At 40.5% G+C, this 19,858-nt stretch overlaps 1 protein-coding gene across 1 annotated transcript in view; it reads left to right on the top strand.

Annotated features, from left to right (window-relative positions):
- Positions 1-9,625: 9,625 nt before the first annotated feature.
- Positions 9,626-19,858, top strand: part of LOC133655535 (uncharacterized) — a 57,129-nt gene continuing 46,896 nt past the window's right edge. Inside the window, 3 exon segments of the mRNA XM_062055779.1 lie at positions 9,626-9,711; positions 13,375-13,395; positions 17,113-17,275. Coding sequence (XP_061911763.1) covers positions 9,657-9,711; positions 13,375-13,395; positions 17,113-17,275 — 239 coding nt within the window. The 5' untranslated portion in view covers positions 9,626-9,656.

Genomic DNA, 19,858 nt, shown 5'->3' with positions numbered 1-19,858 from the left:
TTTTCATTGTAAATTGTTAAAGATGTATATGTACACAGAAAAGTTTTACATGGCTGAGGGCGTAAGCCAAAGAAAGACGGGATACCGACATTGTCTGATTGTCGCCCGCAGGTTGGAAGGAAAAGAAATAAAGCTCAGAACAGTGGAAAAAGTTTCATCATTGTGCCGACCCAAATCAGTTACATACACAAAAGACCTATTCCTCTCAAATTGCTCAGACGTGTCCAAAACATCCACTGGTCCGAGCATGCTACCTTTGAGCACATATATTATGCCACTATCTTAGAAGGTGGCTAAGCAGAGGCTCTTGTTGGCTGGGCACTGCTATCGTGCCACTGGGGAAAACATTCAGCCGCTACTGCTATGGAAACCCAGCGGCCCTGTCTACTAAAGAGGCCTCGCCTTCCCAGATTTACTATCAAGGAATGCAGGGCCCGAGAAACAGGACCTCCCCATTGCCATGGCGAACCGCGAAGTGTGGCGGCGTGTAATCGAGTGCGCCCCGGCCTCCAGGGTCGCCCGATGATGATTCCTCTCTAATATTGTTCACAAATCTGTCTAAATCTGTGTTAGTGAGCATTTTTTCTTTGCCAAGATAATCCATCCCACCTCACAGGTGTGGCATATCAAGATGCTGATTAAACAGCATGATTATTGCACAGGTGTGCCTTAGGCTGGCCGCAAAAAAAGCCCTCTTTGAAATGTGCAGTTTTATCACACAGCACAATGCCACAGATGTTGCACGTTTTGAGGGAGCGTGCAGTTAGCATGCTCGTGAATTGAAGGTTCATTTCTCTACCATAAGCCAAAGGCATTTCAGAGCGTTTGGCAGTACATCCAACCGGCCTTAAAACCGCAGACCACGTGTAACAACACCAGCCTAGGACCTCCACATCCAGCAGGTGCACCTCCTTGATCGTCTGAGACCAGCCACCCGGACAGCTACTGCTATTGCATAACCAAATAATTTCTGCACAAACTGTGAGAAACCGTTTCAGGGAAGCTCATCTGCATGCTCGTCATCCTCATCGGAGTCTCGACCTGACTGCAGTTCGACGTCGTAACCGACTTGAGTGGGCAAATGCTCACAGCCGGTGGCGTCTGAGGGGTGTTCTCATCACGGATTAATCCCTGTTTTCACTGTTCATTTTGAACGCACGGAGATACAGTGACGAGATCCTGAAGCCCATTGTTGTGCCATTCACCCGAGACCATCGCCTCATGTTGCAGCATGACAATGCGCGGCCCTTTGTTGCAAGGATCTGTGCACAATTCCTGGAAACTGAAAACATCCCAGTTCTTGCACGGCCAGCATACTCACCAGACATGTCACCCATTGAGCATGTTTGGAATGCTGTGGATCGGTGTATACGACAGCGTGTTCCAGTTCCTGACAATATCCAGCCATTTTGTACAGCCATTGAAGAGGAGTGGACCAACATTCCACAGGCCACAATCAACAACCGGATCAACTCTATGCGAAGGAGATGTGTTGCCCTGTGTGAGGCAAACGCTGGCCACTGACTGCTTTATCTGACCCACCAGAACCCCAATAAAGGCAAAACTGCACATTTCAGTGTGGGCAGCTTAAGCCACACCTGTGCAATAATCATGCTATTTAGAAAGAAGAAATGCACAATAGGGTCTCGCATAATACTTTGTAAGAATATAAACACCCTCCGATGACAATCTGACATTCTAAACCAGCGTCTCCATTAAACATTTTTCTCCTAAAGGGCCTCTAATTCCGAGTAAAATAAGAAGCAGCCTTTCTGCATTTTTGCTCCAGTCATGTTTTCTTTTCTCACAAAACCAGTTGTTCCCATAGTAGGCCTACTAATTATTGAGAGGCTGCAGATGCTTTGTTTGCCGTGTTTTGGTTTATTCTGTCCGATCTCGACTCAACAAAGTGGATGATCAAGCATTACCTTTTGGTGCACAGAGATCCATACACTATCGGTATTGTAAATAATGTAAATAATCCAATGTGATTATCTTGTGTGATGACTGTATTATGATGACAGTATATATCTGATAGTATATATCTGTATCATGAATCAATTTAAGTGGACCCCGACTTAAACAAGTTGAAAAACTTATCCGGGTGTTACCATTTAGTGGTCAATTGTACGGAATATGTACTTCACTGTGCAACCTACTAATAAAAGTCTCAATCAATCAATCACTTGCTGTACAATCAGGTTCGTCACGCAAAGACGTCAGTGTGCAACTTAAACGATTTCCTAGTTCCTATTGTTACTCTCGAGAGAAAAGACACTTACAGTAAAACAAAAAAGTGCCCCCCTCCTCAAGGTAAATGCCGAACAGTATTACAACATTACTTCATAAAACTCCTGTACTTGTTTGTAGTATATGCTATTGTAATCTTTTTCACACCATATTTCATATCTAAGAGTTCAATTTTCTTTTTTTAAAGGCATGTTACATGTTAAGATTGTGGTGCTCTGGGAGGGCCAATCACTTCAATAAAGGTAAAAAAAAATGGTCATTTATACATTCCATTCATCATTAATATGTATTTCTCCATTGTTGATAAAATGTGTTTTTGTGTAAATATTGTTTTGGAATGGAACAACTTTTCTGCACGATTCGATTTTGGTCTGATCTTTTAGAATAGATTACTAAGAAATTAATAATTATTAATTGGAATTATAACAAAAACTAAGGTACCACTGTAGTTAAATACAAACAAATCTTTTTTTTTGAGGAGGAGTTGCCTGACCTTTCTGTAAAGAGGAAATGGAAAAAAACATGAATGACAATGGCATGTGTAAACACTTCTGGAAAGTACAGTAGTATGGGCGCATTCCATATGAGTTAAACAGCAACAGCATTAAATATTTCGTTACGTACCCGAAAAGACACACACAAGACTGCAGTACAGCGTTCCAAGTGATGATATGGAACACTCGGACTCAGGTGCCGTGAAGTGTTTCTGATGGGGGCAGATGCAGCTCATGGTTGAGCACCATTGATCCAAATCTGCTAGAATTAAAGTTTTATTCCGTTTTTGCAACAAAGTTTGCAAAATGGGCAAACATTTTTTAACCCTTTAAAGCCCAAACTTTTTCCACTGAGGACCACAGGCTTCAAAATCAAAGGATGCTGGGATCATTTTGGTATTTTTCACTTTCAAAACCATTAGACATTTTTTTGAAGAACTAGGAAATGTAATTTCAGCAGAAATTGAGTGTGAAGGCTGAAAAGCCAAAGCAGATCAGAAATGCTAACAATTAGCACACTGGCCAGATAGTGTCAGGTAACAAAAATATCAGACTCGCGCAAAGCTTATTCAGTAAACCCAGGGCTCGAATTTGACCGCAACCGATAGTGGTAGAGTGGCCGTGAGGGTTCCAGGTTCGATCCCCGCTTCCGCCATCCTAGTCACTGCCATTGTGTCCTTGGGCAAGACACTTTACCCACCAGCTCCCAGTGCCACCCACACTGGTTCAAATGTAACTTAAATATTGGGTTTCACTATGTAAAAGCGCTTTGAGTCACTAGAGAAAAGCGCTATATAAATATAATTCACTTCACTTTACTTCACTTGTCATACTAAAAATTGACCAACATTTAAAGCAACAACATGCCGTGATCGCCCTTGACTTTTTACTTGTTAATAGAGTAGGGATGTAACAATAAACGGTATAATGACAGACAGCGGTAAAATTCCAGACGGTTAGTAACGCCGTTTAAAGGCCTACTGAAATTAATTTTTTAAATTTAAACGGGGATAGCAGATCCATTCTATGTGTCATACTTGATCATTTCGCGATAGTGCCATATTTTTGCTGAAAGGATTTAGTAGAGAACATCGACGATAAAGTTTGCAACTTTTGGTCGCTGATAAAAAAAAGCCTTGCCTGTACCGGAAGTAGCGTGACGTCAAAGCTTGAAAGGCTCCTCACATTTCTCCATTGTTTACACCAGCAGCGAGAGCGATTCGGACCGAGAAAGCGACGATTACCCCATTAATTTGAGCCAGGATGAAAGATTTGTGGATGAGGAACGTCAGAGTGAAGGACTAGAGTGCAGTGCAGGACGCATCTTTTTTCGCTCTGACCGTAACTTAGGTACAAGTTGGCTCATTGGATTCCACACTCTCTCCTTTTTCTATTGTGGATCACGGATTTGTATTTTAAACCACCTCGGATACTATATCCTCTTGAAAATGAGAGTCGAGAACGCGAAATGGACATTCACAGTGACTTGTATCTCCACGACAATACATCGGCGAAGCACTTTAGCTACGAAGCTAACGTGATAGCATCGGGCTTAACTACAGATGGAAACAAAATAAATAAACCCCTGACTGGAAGGAAAGACAGAAAATCAACAATACTATTAAACCATGGACATGTAACTACACGGTTAATGCTTTCCAGCCTGGCGAAGCTTAACAATGCTGTTGCTAATGACGCCATTGAAGCTAACTTAGCAACGGGACCTCACAGAGCAATGCTAAAAACACTAGCTATCCACCTACGCCAGCCAGCCCTCATCTGCTCATCAACACCCGTGCTCACCTGCGTCCCAGCGATCGACGGAGCGACGGAGGACTTCACCCGATCATAGATGCGGTCGGCGGCTAGCGTCGGATAGCAGTCTGCTATCCAAGTCAAAGTCCTCCTGGTTGTGTTGCTGTAGTCCGCCGCTAATACACCGATCTCCGAGCTAATGGAGCCGATCGCTTCGTTTCAATCACTTCTACTTCTGTGGAGTCTCGGTGTGCGATTAAGAGCGCAAGGAGGAGAACAATATTTGATGTTGCAGTTCAATTTTGAACGTGCAGCTGGCATCCTTCGGTCAGCTGCTGGGACTGGGAGTTACCATGCTGCAGGCGATGTGTCGGGAACGTTGTCACAACTTGTTTATACAGTTTGTAGTGTTTACTGGGATGTTCACTCGTCCTTTATTTAACTGCTAACTTTGTTAGTGTTCCAATAACATCAATACTAGCTAAAACGTTTAGTCATCTCATCAAATTGAACGCTGGCTGAGTTGTCCGGGAGACACACAGATTGTGTGTTAGATTTGAGGTATCACTCCTCTTTATTTTTGTTGGCCAAACTGTTGCAGTATGTGGTTGTTGTTGAAGAACAAAGCTTGTTTATTTGACTTTATGTCATGTCTGTTGATCATGTTTTTGTTTTGGCCATGTGTTGTTTGTTTTTTGGACTCTTTTTAGTTCCTGGTTGCACTTCCTGGTTTGTTTGTTTCCATAGCAACTCATTAGTTTTCACCTGTCCTGTCACGCACCTGTTTCACGTTTTGAGTCACGCACCTGTTTTCACTGATCATGTCACTATTGAAATCTGTCTGTTTCTGTTGTTCGTCCTGGCGACCTCACACTTGTTCATCACTCTGCTTCATGTCATGTTCACAGTTCCTTGTCAAGTAAGTTTTGTTTATTAATGCCACAGTTAGTGTTTTTGTTTCATTGTTCATAGTAGTGATGGGTTGATGAGGCCTCATGAAGCGTTTCGACACATTGCAAAACTGTATTGATACTGTGTCGATACTGTGTCACTAAATACTGACATCTGCTGGACATTAAAAATCCCTACAGGCAACCTATGGACCGACTCAACTGACACTGATTTTATGACCTAGTACAGGGGTCGGCAACCTTTACCACTCAAAGAGCCATTTTGGCAAGTTTCACAAATTAAAGAAAGTAATGGGAGCCACAAAAAAAAATTTAAAATGAAAAACACTGCATACAAAGCTTAAATGCTTTGTGCTATGTTAACCAGGGGTCTCCGACACACGCACCGGCACGCACTTTAATGTGGAAATTTGATGTTAGTGCAGCCCGCGAGTTTTGAACTAATGGCGCTTGATAGCGTCATACTTGCCAACCCTCTCACTTTTCCCGGGAGACTCCCGAATATCAGAGCGTGATGACACTGCATTTGGCGCCCTCTACAGTCTACCCTAACAGTGTACCTGCTCGACCACACGTAGAATGCAATTTCAGCTTGCTCACATAAGTGACAGCAAGGCGTACTAACTCAGCAGCCACACATCTTACACTGACGGTACCAATACCCAGAATCCCATGCAGCCCTAACTCTTCCGCTCAACCAACGCACGGAGAGGGGGGGGGGGGTTGATGTGTGGGGGGATTTGGTGGTAGCGGGGGTGTATAATGTAGACCGGAAGAGTTAGGGCTGCATGGGATTCTGGGTAATGGTTGTGTTGTGTTTATGTTGTGTTACGGTGGGATGTTCTCCAGAAATGTGTTTTTCATTCTTTTTTGGTGTGGGTTCACAGTGTGGCGCATATTTGTAACGTAACAATGTTAAAGTTGTTTGATACGGCTACCGTCAGTGTAAGCTGTGTGGCTGATGAGTAAGTATGCTTTGCTGTCTCCTGTGTGTGCAAGTAATAACAACATGCAACATGTGGCTGGACTGGCACACTGTATGTAAATGCTATAGAGGACAATTACTGCAGTGCAATTAGGGCACGCCCTTTATTTAGTAATTAGAGTGTAAATAGGATTATTTTTACCCTGGGAGTAATTTATGAGAGACACTGACATCCATAAATCTCCTGGGAAAATCGGGGGGGTCGGCATGTATGTAGCTGAGCCGCATCAGAGTGGTCAAGGAGCCGCATGCGGCTCCGGAGCCGCGGGTTGCCGACCCCTGACCTAGTATATACAATAATATAAACCAAGTCATTGTATTTCATTTAGGATTATTTCATATCTTCATTTAAATAAAAATATATTTTTATCTTTTTTAGATACAGTCAAATAATGTGAACATGTATCGTGACTAGGATGGTAGAAGGTAGGGATTGAACCCCAGTAACCAGCAACCCTCCGATTGCTGGCACGGCCACTCTACCAACTTCGCCACGCCGTCATTCCTGTACCTTCTCTAGTAACAGTAGTGATGGGTCCGGCAACACAGATGCATCGGCGCATGCGTCGAGCTCATAGAGCGAAACCCTGTGTCGGTGCACGTACCCCTTTTAGAAAGTCACGTGACCGATTGTGAGCTGCTTTGGTCACGTGACCGATACTCGAACTGTATCGCACTGACGCCTCCTCTGTGCCCTGTGAGCAACGTTCCCTCTAGATGCGCGCCTGCGCAATTGCGCAGTGCTCAAGCGTCCTCCGCGCACAGCCAATATATGCCGCGCACCAAATCAAACCCATCTGAATTCTAAACAAAATAAACACATTTATTCTGTGTAATTTTGAAATGCAACTTTGAGTGACAGTGACAACAAGCGGCCCTAACGGTGTTTGTCAACAACACGCATTGCGCCGCTTCCTAATAAACACAGTTTGGCGCGCAGGCGTCAGTGCGATACAGTTGATGAGCGGTCACGTGACCAGAACAGCTCATGAGCGGTCACGTGACTTTCTAAAAGCGATACGCGCACCGACACAGGGTATCGCTCTATGAGCTCGACGCATGCGCCGATGCATCGGTGTTGCCGGACCCATCACTAGTTCATAGTTTCTGCCTTTGTGCAAGTTTTGTTTTCATAGTCAAGTTTTTACCTCCGCTGGGAGCGCCTTTTGTTTATACCCTTTTGAGTGTTAAAATTAAATAATGTATTTAAATTCACGTCTCGCACGCGCCAATTTTCCGTTGCCTTCCGGAGAAACGAAACCCCAGGACCAAGTCTTGACACTTTAAACTTCATTAGCCAAACTGCTTTGTGTTTTATATTGATATCAAAAAGTAAACACCGTGTTTTTTTTTTTTTACATTACTTGGTTTTTTTCCATTGCACAAAGTAATTACTTTAAAAACCATTCATGTGACATAGCAATTTCTTAATGTTTTATGGTGTACAGTCAATTCCTATATGAAATATTTCTACTCAAACTCTCAATAGAGCTGTCCCGATACAGCATGTACATGTACACACATTAGTACATGTAAATGTACATCATTTAAACAATACCTCTCTCTATGAAAATGTAAAACTAGAGATAAACCAAACATAGTGAATAATCATGATTAATAATCGTGATTTCAATATTGATAAAAGTAAACTTAATTGTTATTTTGTCCATAATCGTGCAGTCCTAGGTATAAGACTTGACCTCATATATTAACACTATTTTTATCTATATGGACAAAAAGTGCAGTTACGTCTTGTATCCATAAGATGCCATCTTGCGAATTTTTCACTTTTATTTTTATTTATTTATAGTATTTTGTTTCTGCCATGTTACTCTGTTTATATTGCTTGTGTTGCTTTCATATGCACATTCAGCTTTCTACTTGAGGTACATATATACATTTTGAATGTGTGTGTTTTACAAAAATTTTTTAATTTGGTTAAAGGATTTCAGTATATATGTAGTTTTTGAACATTTTGAGCACATTGAACGCATAATACCGTGATAATAATAACCGTGAAAAAAAATAAAAATAAAATTAAAAAAAATAACCGTGATAATTTTGGTCACAATAAATGTCACACCGTGACATCTATAAAGTTAAAATTAAAGGTCTGTAAACCTCTACCATATATGGAGATAATTGCTAACGTAACTATGGGAAAAAATGTCAATAAAGTCTCAAATTCCAAACGGCTTGTTTGGAGCAAGTTTCGAAGAAAGATAGATTGTTTTATAAATATTGCTGCAATGCCTCCATTGTTTGAGTTCAGATTTTGCATAACCAAGAAATGTTGGTTTTGCATATTGGGACCCCTTTAAGTATGCATGTTTTGTTTCTGACTACCTGAGTTTGGAATTTCAGTAGCTGTCCACACCCTGTTTAATTTCAGTACACTTAAAACCCAGGAAGTAGGAAGATACCTGATTCGTCCGATTATCTTTTGCTAGTTGTCTTTTTTTCCGATGTTTCGTTTTTGTAATGTTTTTCTTTTTCCTTTTTACTCAACTGTCAAATGTATTTAAAAAAGGAGAAGCTTAGAAGCAGTAGTAGAAGTACAAGTAGTAAGTACAGAGCTAATGGAGGTGGAGAAATGGAGAAGGTTTTGGCAGAAATTAAAAAAAAAAAGCAGCCATGACAGAAAAATAATTGAGAAGCATTGGGTTAGGTTATGTCAGGTTTGCTGTGTACTGTATGTCCCCTCCATTAGTAAACTAATCCCTAGGCCCTTGTCTAAGGGCGTTATGTAAAAGTAGTGGCGCCATAGAGCGTTTTTAGTTTCATCTATTTTGAGTGTCAAAACAAGAAGGAACCACGGCAAGAATTTGTTCCTCGTAAGCCAGGCCCAAGAGTATTATGCACCGCTCTCAAGTAAATGACTGGTGGTGCATAATTGCACTTGACAACTTTTGTCATAACTATAAAAAGACCGTTTTTCAACCATGGGATATATCAAGTATTTGGCATTTTTTCAGTTTGGCCAAGCAGAAAAAAGCTGACATGCAACCGTTAATACCGTTTCAATTCATCCATACTAATTACCGGTACAAGTAATCTGTCTTTCTGACCTTTTTCCAATGATAAAAGCTTTAAGGAAGTGATGTACCTTCTTTGCAAATATTGGAAGTTGTGAGAGGTGGTAAGGACACACCTCTAAGCACATTGGAAGGTGTGATGGGTGACAGGGACACACCTCTAAGAATGGTGAGATGATCATACAAGCTTAATAGATGGAGAGAGTCAGACTTGTGCATTCACACAATGGCTGGAAGGGAATACCTCAACAAACTGACTCTGCTCAGTATTTTAACTGCAAGTAAGTTGGACTTTTAAAACCTGTTTATGCTGTGTGTTACTTGAGACAAAATACCTGCACAATGGCTATGTTCATATTCTGGCTAATGTTGTGGGAATATTTGCCACCTTAAAAGCAGAGTGTAATGAACAGGGAGTCTCACTGCTTGTTTCCTTTGTTCTGTACAAGGACAAAACGCTAAAGGTTTGCTTGTACTAAAACGTGTGCAAACTTTATACCGAATGCAAAGCGGATCTACAACACTTGTGCGCTCTTACGTGAGAAGAATAAAGGCACTAGTGTGTCTGTACATACACTGCAAAAAAAAGAGCAGACGGAATATAAAATAAAAAGACTAGCATTTAGGCAAAAAAATTATAAAAACTAGTGAACATACACTACCGTTCAAAAGTTTGGGGTCACATTGAAATGTCCTTATTTTTTAAGTAAAAGCACTGTACTTTTCAATGAAGATAACTTTAAACTAGTCTTAACTTTAAAGAAATACACTCTATACATTGCTAATGTGGTAAATGACTATTCTAGCTGCAAATGTCTGGTTTTTGGTGCAATATCTACATAGGTGTATAGAGGCCCATTTCCAGCAACTATCACTCCAGTGTTCTAATGGTACAATGTGTTTGCTCATTGGCTCAGAAGGCTAATTGATGATTAGAAAACCCTTGTGCAATCATGTTCACACATCTGAAAACAGTTTAGCTCGTTACAGAAGCTACAAAACTGACCTTCCTTTGAGCAGATTGAGTTTCTGGAGCATCACATTTGTGAGGTCAATTAAACGCTCAAAATGGCCAGAAAAAGAGAACTTTCATCTGAAACTCGACAGTCTATTCTTGTTCTTAGAAATGAAGGCTATTCCACAAAATGTTTTGGGTGACCCCAAACTTTTGAACGGTAGTGTATCTGTCAATGCAGCAAATTAATTTTACTTGATCAGACATCCTAAAGTAATATTTGTGTATCTGGAAATTAGCAGGACATTTAGCTGGAAATAAGTATTTTGTTCTGAAAAAAAACAGTATTGAACTTGCGATTCCTATATTAAGCATCCTCGAGAATCTTTAAACAAGTATATCAAAAATATCGTATTTGAATTGTTATTTTCTCAGTTTTAACATTTTAAACTACAATAGACAAAATATAATTATTCAGGCTAAAATTAAGATTATGATGTAAAGTTAATGAATAAACGTAAGTAAATAGCTCTTAAAACTAGGGACATTTCTAGAAATAAATGGGCTGTTTGCAACATTTACACAGATGCCGAGAGGGCGCCAAACTTCCAATGTCTTTTACACAGTATATCATACCTAATGACATAATTATGTACATATGTAACACATGCATGCTCATTAGCTTTGGTTGTTGTTAGCTAAAAGTAGAAAATTATTTAGCGAGCGTTAGCTGTCATTGAATGTGTATTCTATCATATCAACAACATGACTGCAACTTGTTTGTTGCTTCTTTTGGACTGCTTTTGTATGTGTGAGTGTATGTTACGACATGATAGGGGGAGTGACTGCCGTAAACAATAATCATTTTATTCGGGCCAGTAAAAAAAAAAAAAAATTACATAAACTTTGTAATTGTGAAAAATATAAACAATTGTTAAACAAATGTGTTCTGTTAAACCACTAATAGTAACATAAGCTAGTTATAGTTATAGTTTTGAAAAATGTTACTGAGGAACATTTAAATCTTGGCAAGTGGCAAATAATTTGCAGCGCATGAATATGCAGAATATACGATGATCAACAGAACACCCACAATACTGGGAGGTGAAGATGCAAATATAATCATTCAGTGTGATTTATCAAAGCTGATCACTGTTCTGCGAGCGCTATTTTGTGTCTTTCTTTAACACGGTGCAAACTGCTGCGAAGGGAGACGATGGACAGAGAATCCTCCACCCTACGTGTGTGTCAATACGGAGCCCCTAAAGGGACATGGATACTTTTGCGAGATCTCGCAAAATGTTTTTTTCCTATGTCAGTGAACCGGAAGTACAACAGACACAGCGATGGCGAACCGGAAGTGAAACAGACACAGCGATGGTGAACCGGAAGTGAAACAGACACAGCGATGGAGGAGCGGGAACATGCGGGAGCCTATCCATCATCTGTGCTCTGTTGTGGGACCATAATACGATTTGATGTCTTTATATGTTAGGCCAATACTAAAATAGAAATCAATAAACTTCTCCCACGGATGATGGGTAGGCTCCTCCATCGCTTTGTCTGTTTCACTTCCGGTTCACCATCGCTGTGTCTGTTTCACTTCCGGTTCACCATCGCTGTGTCTGTTTTACTTCCGGTTCACTGACATAGGAAAAAAACCTTTTGCGAAATCTCGCAAAGAGTATTGCAAGATCTCGCAAAACATTTTTTTCCCTCCATGTCCTTTTAGGGGCTCCGTATGTCAACATACTGTATTTGGACTGTCAGGAATAAAAATATTAGACATATCTATTTCTCCTATCTTCTATATGTTGTATATCAGAGAAGGGAAGGAGGCGACAACCAGGGCAGGACTGCGGTTTACAAGGTTTATTGGAAACCTTAGATGAATACGTGGCGTGTGTATGCTACTCAAAGTGAGTGAGTGTTGACTATGTGTAAAATTAATAATGTAAAGGTTACCAAGGGTTGTTGTCTGTAAATGTTGGTTGTATCTTTCGTCGTATTCAAGGGGCAAAGGCGAAAAGGCAGTTCGTGGACAGGCAAGTGGTCGTGGGCAAGAGCAGGGAGATCGTGGATCGAGGTGGGCAGTTAGGAATCCGGATGGGTGTCGAGTGACAAGGCACGATCACGGAGGTCAGGGGAGTCACTGTGGAAATACAAAAGGTCATGAACCAGGGGGAAACACGGAGAGATAGAGCAAAACAAGGACGAGGAAATCACTGGGAAAAGGAATGCCAGACGTGATGCTTACTGGAAGGTTAGCGACGTTCTGGCAAATGTTCCTCGGGTCCGCTGGTCTTTATGCCGCTCCCCCTCGTCAAGTCCAGGTGTGCTGATCAGTGATTGCTTGCAGACTTGTTGCTGTGTGGGTATGTTGTGCTCAGTGTGAGCAGAGGTGTGTTTGAGCGTGCTGCCAGCAGAGGGGTTAGCAGAGGAAACCTGGGATCGACTCCGCGTCATGACACTATATCTTCTAATAGCTGTTGGATGACTTAAGTTGGGTCGTACTATGATTTTCTTCAACGTTTAAAACACTTCTTTGTGGCCTACATAACATGTAATGGTTGTTCTTTGGTCAAAACTTTGCATAGATTATGTTTTACAGACCGCCATTAAGCCACTCTGCGACCATCTCTTAAAGGGCAACTGCACTTTTTTCGGATCGGAAAAAAAATCAGTGGTATTGCGCATCACTTTTCTTAACAGGCTTGTTTTCAACAAGGAATGGAAATAATGACGATTTACTCTGTGGAAGTTAATTAGTGGTTAGTTGATATTTTCATTGTTACCAGTGTGCTTGTACACTGGAAAATAACTCAGAAAAATAACAGTTGAGATACAGTCCATTCATTGAATGAACAGCCTTAGCAAAGGTATGCACACTGTAGATTTTTTTTTATTAAACAAGATGAACCTCTGAGTTGGACTCTGTATTGTTGGTCTTTATTCCTGATTGACTCACTTGTGTATTGTTTTTCCACAGCTTCACATGCTCAGCTGGATGGTAAGTACCACTGGTGTACACAGACTCTATCTTTTGATACTCATGAACACCACAAATATTTACATATGTAGTAGTTCTAAGTGGGTGTGGGTACTAAAAGGAGCTAGAACTATAATACAGCTAAAACTGATAGCGAGAACAACATGGAGGGGGTTGAACTTTACTAAGGTACATTTATTTCACATAGAATACACAAGGCACTTAGTAGTTAAACAGCAATAATTTAACAGTAGCCCTGAATTAAAACCAGTACTATTATAAAAGACTTAAATTTAGTTCAACACAAATGTTCCCACACTAAAACACACAGACTGCAAATATAAGGGAATACACCAAAATAAAACCAAGCTTTAAAATAACAGCACCGGCCGGATACTAGGGCTGGACAATTTGGACAAAAAAGTATATCTCCGTCAGTCTACCCCAGGGCAGCTGTGGCTACGAAAGTAGCTTACCACCACCAGGTGTGAATGAATGATGGGTTTTTAACATGTAAAGCGACTTTGGGTACTTAGAAAAGCGCTATATAAATCCCAGGTATTATTATTATTATTATTATATCTCGATATATTTTTGCTTATACTCGATATTCGATATATATTTCGATATATTTTTCGGGGAAAGTATACATATAAAGATATTCATTTTTGAGCGATATTCACTGAAATTGTAGCGTGAAAGCAAGACAACTTCAAGTATCGTTTGACACACAAAGACGTGTGCGTCGTTTATACATCAAAGACGAGCATGAATGACTGCGTACATCCAGCGACTCAAAATGGCGGTCACAACAAACCCCCACCTTTGGGAAAATCACCTGACGGTCACTTGAAGGGGCTGCTCCGAATTACTCACTCTTAACTGCATATATGAATGCTAAACAACAACAACATTGTTATGTGCACAATCGAACAATGACAGTGAATAATAATGAGAAAGTCAAGTAAACAGGTGTGGTGAATTATGTCCTTAAAGCAACCGCTACACAGTGGCACTTTTATTAACCCAGTTAGTCAGGATGGGTATTACCAGCACAGAAAATAAATTGTTTAAGTAGCACAGAATTACATACAATAAATAAAATAGATACATCTTATATCTACATGAAATAAATAACATAGCTGTTCAAATAATACAATATGTATCAAACTCCGATAAAAAATTATTTGCAGGCAGACACTTTTTAATTCCCAGTCAACGATGTAATGGACTGTCACACACTTACGCTTCTGTGGTCCTACTAGAAGTGGTCAGCACAAAGTAAGTGACTTTACTTAATTGTGCACCTATGATCTTCCTCACTTCGGCGTACATTTCGCTTGAATGTTCTCTTTTCTCTTCTACGACTCTCTCGTTGTCATTTGGGATGTGCGCGTCTGTTGTGATTTGTCTTCCTGGTTCGATGACCCGCCCTATCTTGCCTCTGGTTGGCCTGTCCATAATGTTTTGCCCTAATCTCAACCAGTCGTGACTCATCATTTTAAACCAACCAACCAATCATGGATGTTCTTATACGTAATCCAACCATTCATCATTGATGTTTCCCGTACATTTTGTCCCCTGCCCGTGGAGTTGCACTAGTCCAGTTCTCTTTCTCTTCTTCCTCTCTCTTCTTTGGTAGCATGTAGTTTAGCTAACCGCTACATGGGTCTAAAAATAGCTAAGCTACGGAAATCGCTACTTGTTTAAAAAGTAGCGAAGCTAGTTAAGTTAAGTTAAAGTACCAATGATTGTCACACACATTAGGTGTGGTGAAATTTGTCCTCTGCATTTGACCGGGTAAGCAGCAAACTTTTTATCTCCATACATTGTGTGGAATAACTATTTGAAGTAGAGATAAATGCTTTAAAATGTAATATGGGAAATTATCGGTATCGTTTTTTTTATTATCGGTATGGTTTTTTTAATTTAATTTTATTTATTAAATCAACATAAAAAACACAAGATACACTTACAATTAGTGCACCAACCCAAAAAACCTCCCTTCCCCCATTTACACTCATTCACACTCATTCACACAAAAGGGTTGTTTCTTTCTGTTATTAATATTTCTGGTTCCTACATTATATATCAATATATATCAATACAGTCTGCAAGGGATACAGTCCGTAAGCACATGATTGTGCGTGCTGCTGGTCCACTAATAGTACTAACCTTTAACAGTTAATTTTACTCATTTTCATTAATTACTACTTTCTATGTAACTGTTTTTATATTGTTTTACTTTATTTTTTATTCAAGAAAATGTCTTTAATTTATTTATCTTATTTTATACTTTTTTAAAAAAAAGGACCTTATCTTCACCATACCTGGTTGTCCAAATTAGGCATAATAATGTGTTAATTCCACGACTGTATATATCGGTATCGGTTGATATCGGTATCAGTAATTAAGAGTTGGACAATATCGGAATATCGGATATCGGCAAAAAGCCATTATCGGACATCCCTAATTCTAAGTCAATTATCCTCCATTGTGGCAACTAACAAGTAACATTATCACTGGGGAACAAAGCTAAAGATGCTAGACACAAAGTAAGAGCAGGGAGGAGCAGGCAAGGTAATCGCCAGGCTAACCGCCAAGCTACCCAGTAAACTACTTGGTACTTTGTAAACTTTAAGAAGTGTATATGGAACCACGTTACAGCAGAAAGCAGGCAGCTACTAACCGGAAATGAATAAGTAGGTTTTAAGTTATAGTCACTTTCTTTCCTGTTTTTACCCAACCTCTTTTCTTATTGTCTGTTATGTTTTATATACAGTATGACATTGTTTGTATTTTAGTGCTGTCTGCCACCTGTGTTGGTGAGCCAAAGACAATTTTTCACCTCGGTGGACAATAAAGATTTATTCTATTCTATTCTTATTACTGTAAGAGTCTATAGTCTATAGCGAGGACAATATCACAACTGTTGGTCTCCTCTTTTGCTGTTTAGCAGCCACTACCAGGCATACACACAAAGTAAAAGATGGATTGATTGATACAGTAATTTGGTAGTGTTGATTTTAGAGTAGTCTCAGTATATGATAGATACTAGAGTGACCAGATTGTTATTATTTTCTTTATATTTTTTGCTGAAGTCATGTTTGTTAATGTTTGCAAATTCAGGAAATAAAGCCGCTGGACACAGGAGGACTTGGAACGTAAAAAGCAAAGGATTTAAATGAGCAATAGATATTAGTTTTTGTTTTGTTTAGCTATTGTGTACTATTGACTTTTGCTCAGACAAATGTATATACAAAAAAAAAGAAACTTATTAAAATTGGTTTTGATATTGTTTTTGTGGTTTTTCAAAAACAAAGCAAAAGTGTACTCCCGTGGAAAAATAACTTCATAACATAAATATTTAGGTTCAAAGGATTAACTTTTTGATCCAGCCTCTTAAATGAATAGTAATCAAGATTCCTTGACAACCAAAATCGAAACCAAGAGCCGGAATTGAAATTGGAATTGTCCAAATTCAAACTATGCCCAACCCTAAGTTGCAGTGTTCTAGCTCCAACCTTTTGGCTTGGTAACACTTTACCTCCTCTCCCAAGGATAATTTGCCAAGAAAATTGGTGCATGAGTGTTAGTTATTTCAGCATCCTTCACAACTCTTGACCTTGGGAACTCTGACAGTATGTATTCAGCAAAAATAAGACATTTGCGTAATTGTCCTTCTACGGCTATTATGTACCAGTTTCCTTGGATTCTAATAAGATTGCATGTTTGCAGTGTGTGGCATCCCACCAAAGAACACAAGGATAGTTGGAGGTGAAGACGCTCAAGAAGGAAATTGGCCGTGGCAGGCCAGTCTGCAGTTTTTTGACAGTCATGTTTGTGGTGGTTCTCTCATAAACAAAGACTGGGTGATGTCTGCTGCCCACTGCTTCTCCAGGTGGGTCACCTGAACATGATTTCATATATACAAACCCCGTTTCCATATGAGTTGGGAAATTGTGTTAGATGTAAATATAAACGGAATACAATGATTTGCAAATCCTTTTCAACCCATATTCAGTTGAATATGCTACAAAGACAACATATTTGATGTTCAAACTGATAAACTTTTTTTTTACTGATAAAGTTGAGGAATGCTCATCAAACACTTATTTGGAACATCCCACAGGTGAACCGGCAAATTGGGAACAAGTGGGTGCCATGATTGGGTATAAAAGTAAATTCCATGAAATGCTCAGTCATTCACAAACAAGGATGGGGCGAGGGTCACCACTTTGTCAACAAATGCGTGAGCAAATTGTTGAACAGTTTAAGAAAAACATTTCTCAACCAGCTATTGTTAGGAATTCAGGGATTTCACCATCTACGGTCCGTAATATCATCAAAGGGTTCTGAGAATCTGGAGAAATCACTGCACGTAAGCAGCTAAGCCCTTGACCTTCGATCCCTCAGGCTGTACTGCATCAACAAGCGACATCAGTGTGTAAAGGATATCACCAAATGGGCTCAGGAACACTTCAGAAACCCACTGTCAGTAACTACAGTTGGTCGCTACATCTGTAAGTGCAAGTTAAAACTCTCCTATGCAAGGCGAAAACCGTTTATCAACAACACCCAGAAACGCCGTCGGCTTCACTGGGCCTGAGCTCATCTAAGATGGACTGATACAAAGTGGAAAAGTGTTCTGTGGTCTGACGAGTCCACATTTCCAAATTGTTTTTGGAAACTGTGGACGTCGTGTCCTCCGGACCAAAGAGGAAAAGAACCATCCGGATTGTTATAGGCGCAAAGTTGAAAAGCCAGTATCTGTGATGGTATGGGGGTGTATTAGTGCCCAAGACATGGGTAACTTACACATCTGTGAAGGCGCCATTAATGCTGAAAGGTACATACAGGTTTTGGAGCAACATACGTTGCCATTCCAGCAACGTTACCATGGACGCACGCCCCTGCTTATTTCAGCAAGACAATGCCAAGCCACGTGGCTTCATAGTAAAAGAGTGCGGGTACTAGACTGGCCTGCCTGTAGTCCAGACCTGTCTCCCATTGAAAATGTGTGGCGCATTATGAAGCCTAAAATACCACAACGGAGACTGTTGAACAACTTAAGCTGTACATCAAGCAAGAATGGGAAATAATTCCACCTGAGAAGCTTAAAAAAATGTGTCTTCTCAGTTCCCAAACGTTTACTGAGTGTTGTTAAAAGGAAAGGCCATGTAACACAGTGGTGAACATGCCCTTTCCCAACTACTTTGGCACGTGTTGCAGTCACAAAATTCTAAGATAATTATTATTTGCAAAAAAATCAATCAATCAATCAATCAATGTTTATTTGTATAGCCCTAAATCACAAGTGTCTCAAAGGGCTGCACAAGCCACAACGACATCCTCGGTACAGAGCCCACATACGGCCAAAGAAAAACTCACCCCAGTGGGACGTCGGTGAATGACTATGAGAAACCTTGGAGAGGACCGCATATGTGGGTAACCCCCCCCCCCCCCCCCCCCCCCCTCTAGGGGAGACCGAAAGCAATGGATGTCGAGTGGGTCTGACATAATATTGTGAAATAATATTGTGAAAGTCCAGTCCACAGTGGATCCAACACATCAGCGAGAGTCCAGTCCATAGTGGGGCCAGCAGGAAACCGTCCCGAGCGGAGACGGGTCAGCAGCGCAGAGATGTCCCCAACTGATGCACAGGCTAGTGGTCCACCCTGGGTCCCGACTCTGGACAGCCAGCACTTCATCCATGGCCACCGGACCTATGCAACTCCCCCTCCCAAGGGACAGGGGAGAAGAGGAGAGAAGAAAAGAAACGGCAGATCAACTGGTCTAAAAAGGGGGGTCTATTTAAAGGCTTGATTATACAAATGAGTTTTAAGATGGGACTTAAATGCTTCTACTGAGGTAGCATCTCTAACTGTTACCGGGAGGGCATTCCAGAGTACTGGAGCCCGAATAGAAAACGCTCTATAGCCCGCAGACTTTTTTTTGGCTCTGGGAATCACTAATAAGCCGGAGTTCTTTGAACGCAGATTTCTTGTCGGGACATATGGTACAATACAGTCGGCGAGATAGGCTGGAGCTAAACCGTGTAGTATTTTATACGTAAGTAGTAAAACCTTAAAGTCGCATCTTAAGTGCACAGGAAGCCAGTGCAAGTGAGCCAGTATAGGCGTAATATGATCAAACTTTCTTGTTTTTGTCAAAAGTCTAGCAGCCGCATTTTGTACCAACTGTAATCTTTTAATGCTAGACATAGGGAGACCCGAAAATAATAAGTTACAGTAATCGAGACGAGACGTAACGAACGCATGAATAATGATCTCAGCGTCGCTAGTGGACAAGATGGAACGAATTTTAGCGATATTACGGAGATGAAAGAAGGCCGTTTTAGTAACACTCTTAATGTGTGACTCAAACGAGAGAGTTGGGTCGAAGATAATGCCCAGATTCTTTACCGAGTCGCCTTGTGTAATTGTTTGGTTGTCAAATGTTAAGGTGGTATTATTAAATAGAT

Source organism: Entelurus aequoreus, linkage group LG08, assembly GCF_033978785.1.
Source record: "Entelurus aequoreus isolate RoL-2023_Sb linkage group LG08, RoL_Eaeq_v1.1, whole genome shotgun sequence".
In the NCBI taxonomy this organism is placed as follows: Eukaryota; Metazoa; Chordata; class Actinopteri; order Syngnathiformes; family Syngnathidae; genus Entelurus; species Entelurus aequoreus.
The sequence above is the reverse complement of the archived record's forward strand: the minus strand, read 5'-3'. Positions and strand labels throughout refer to the sequence as shown.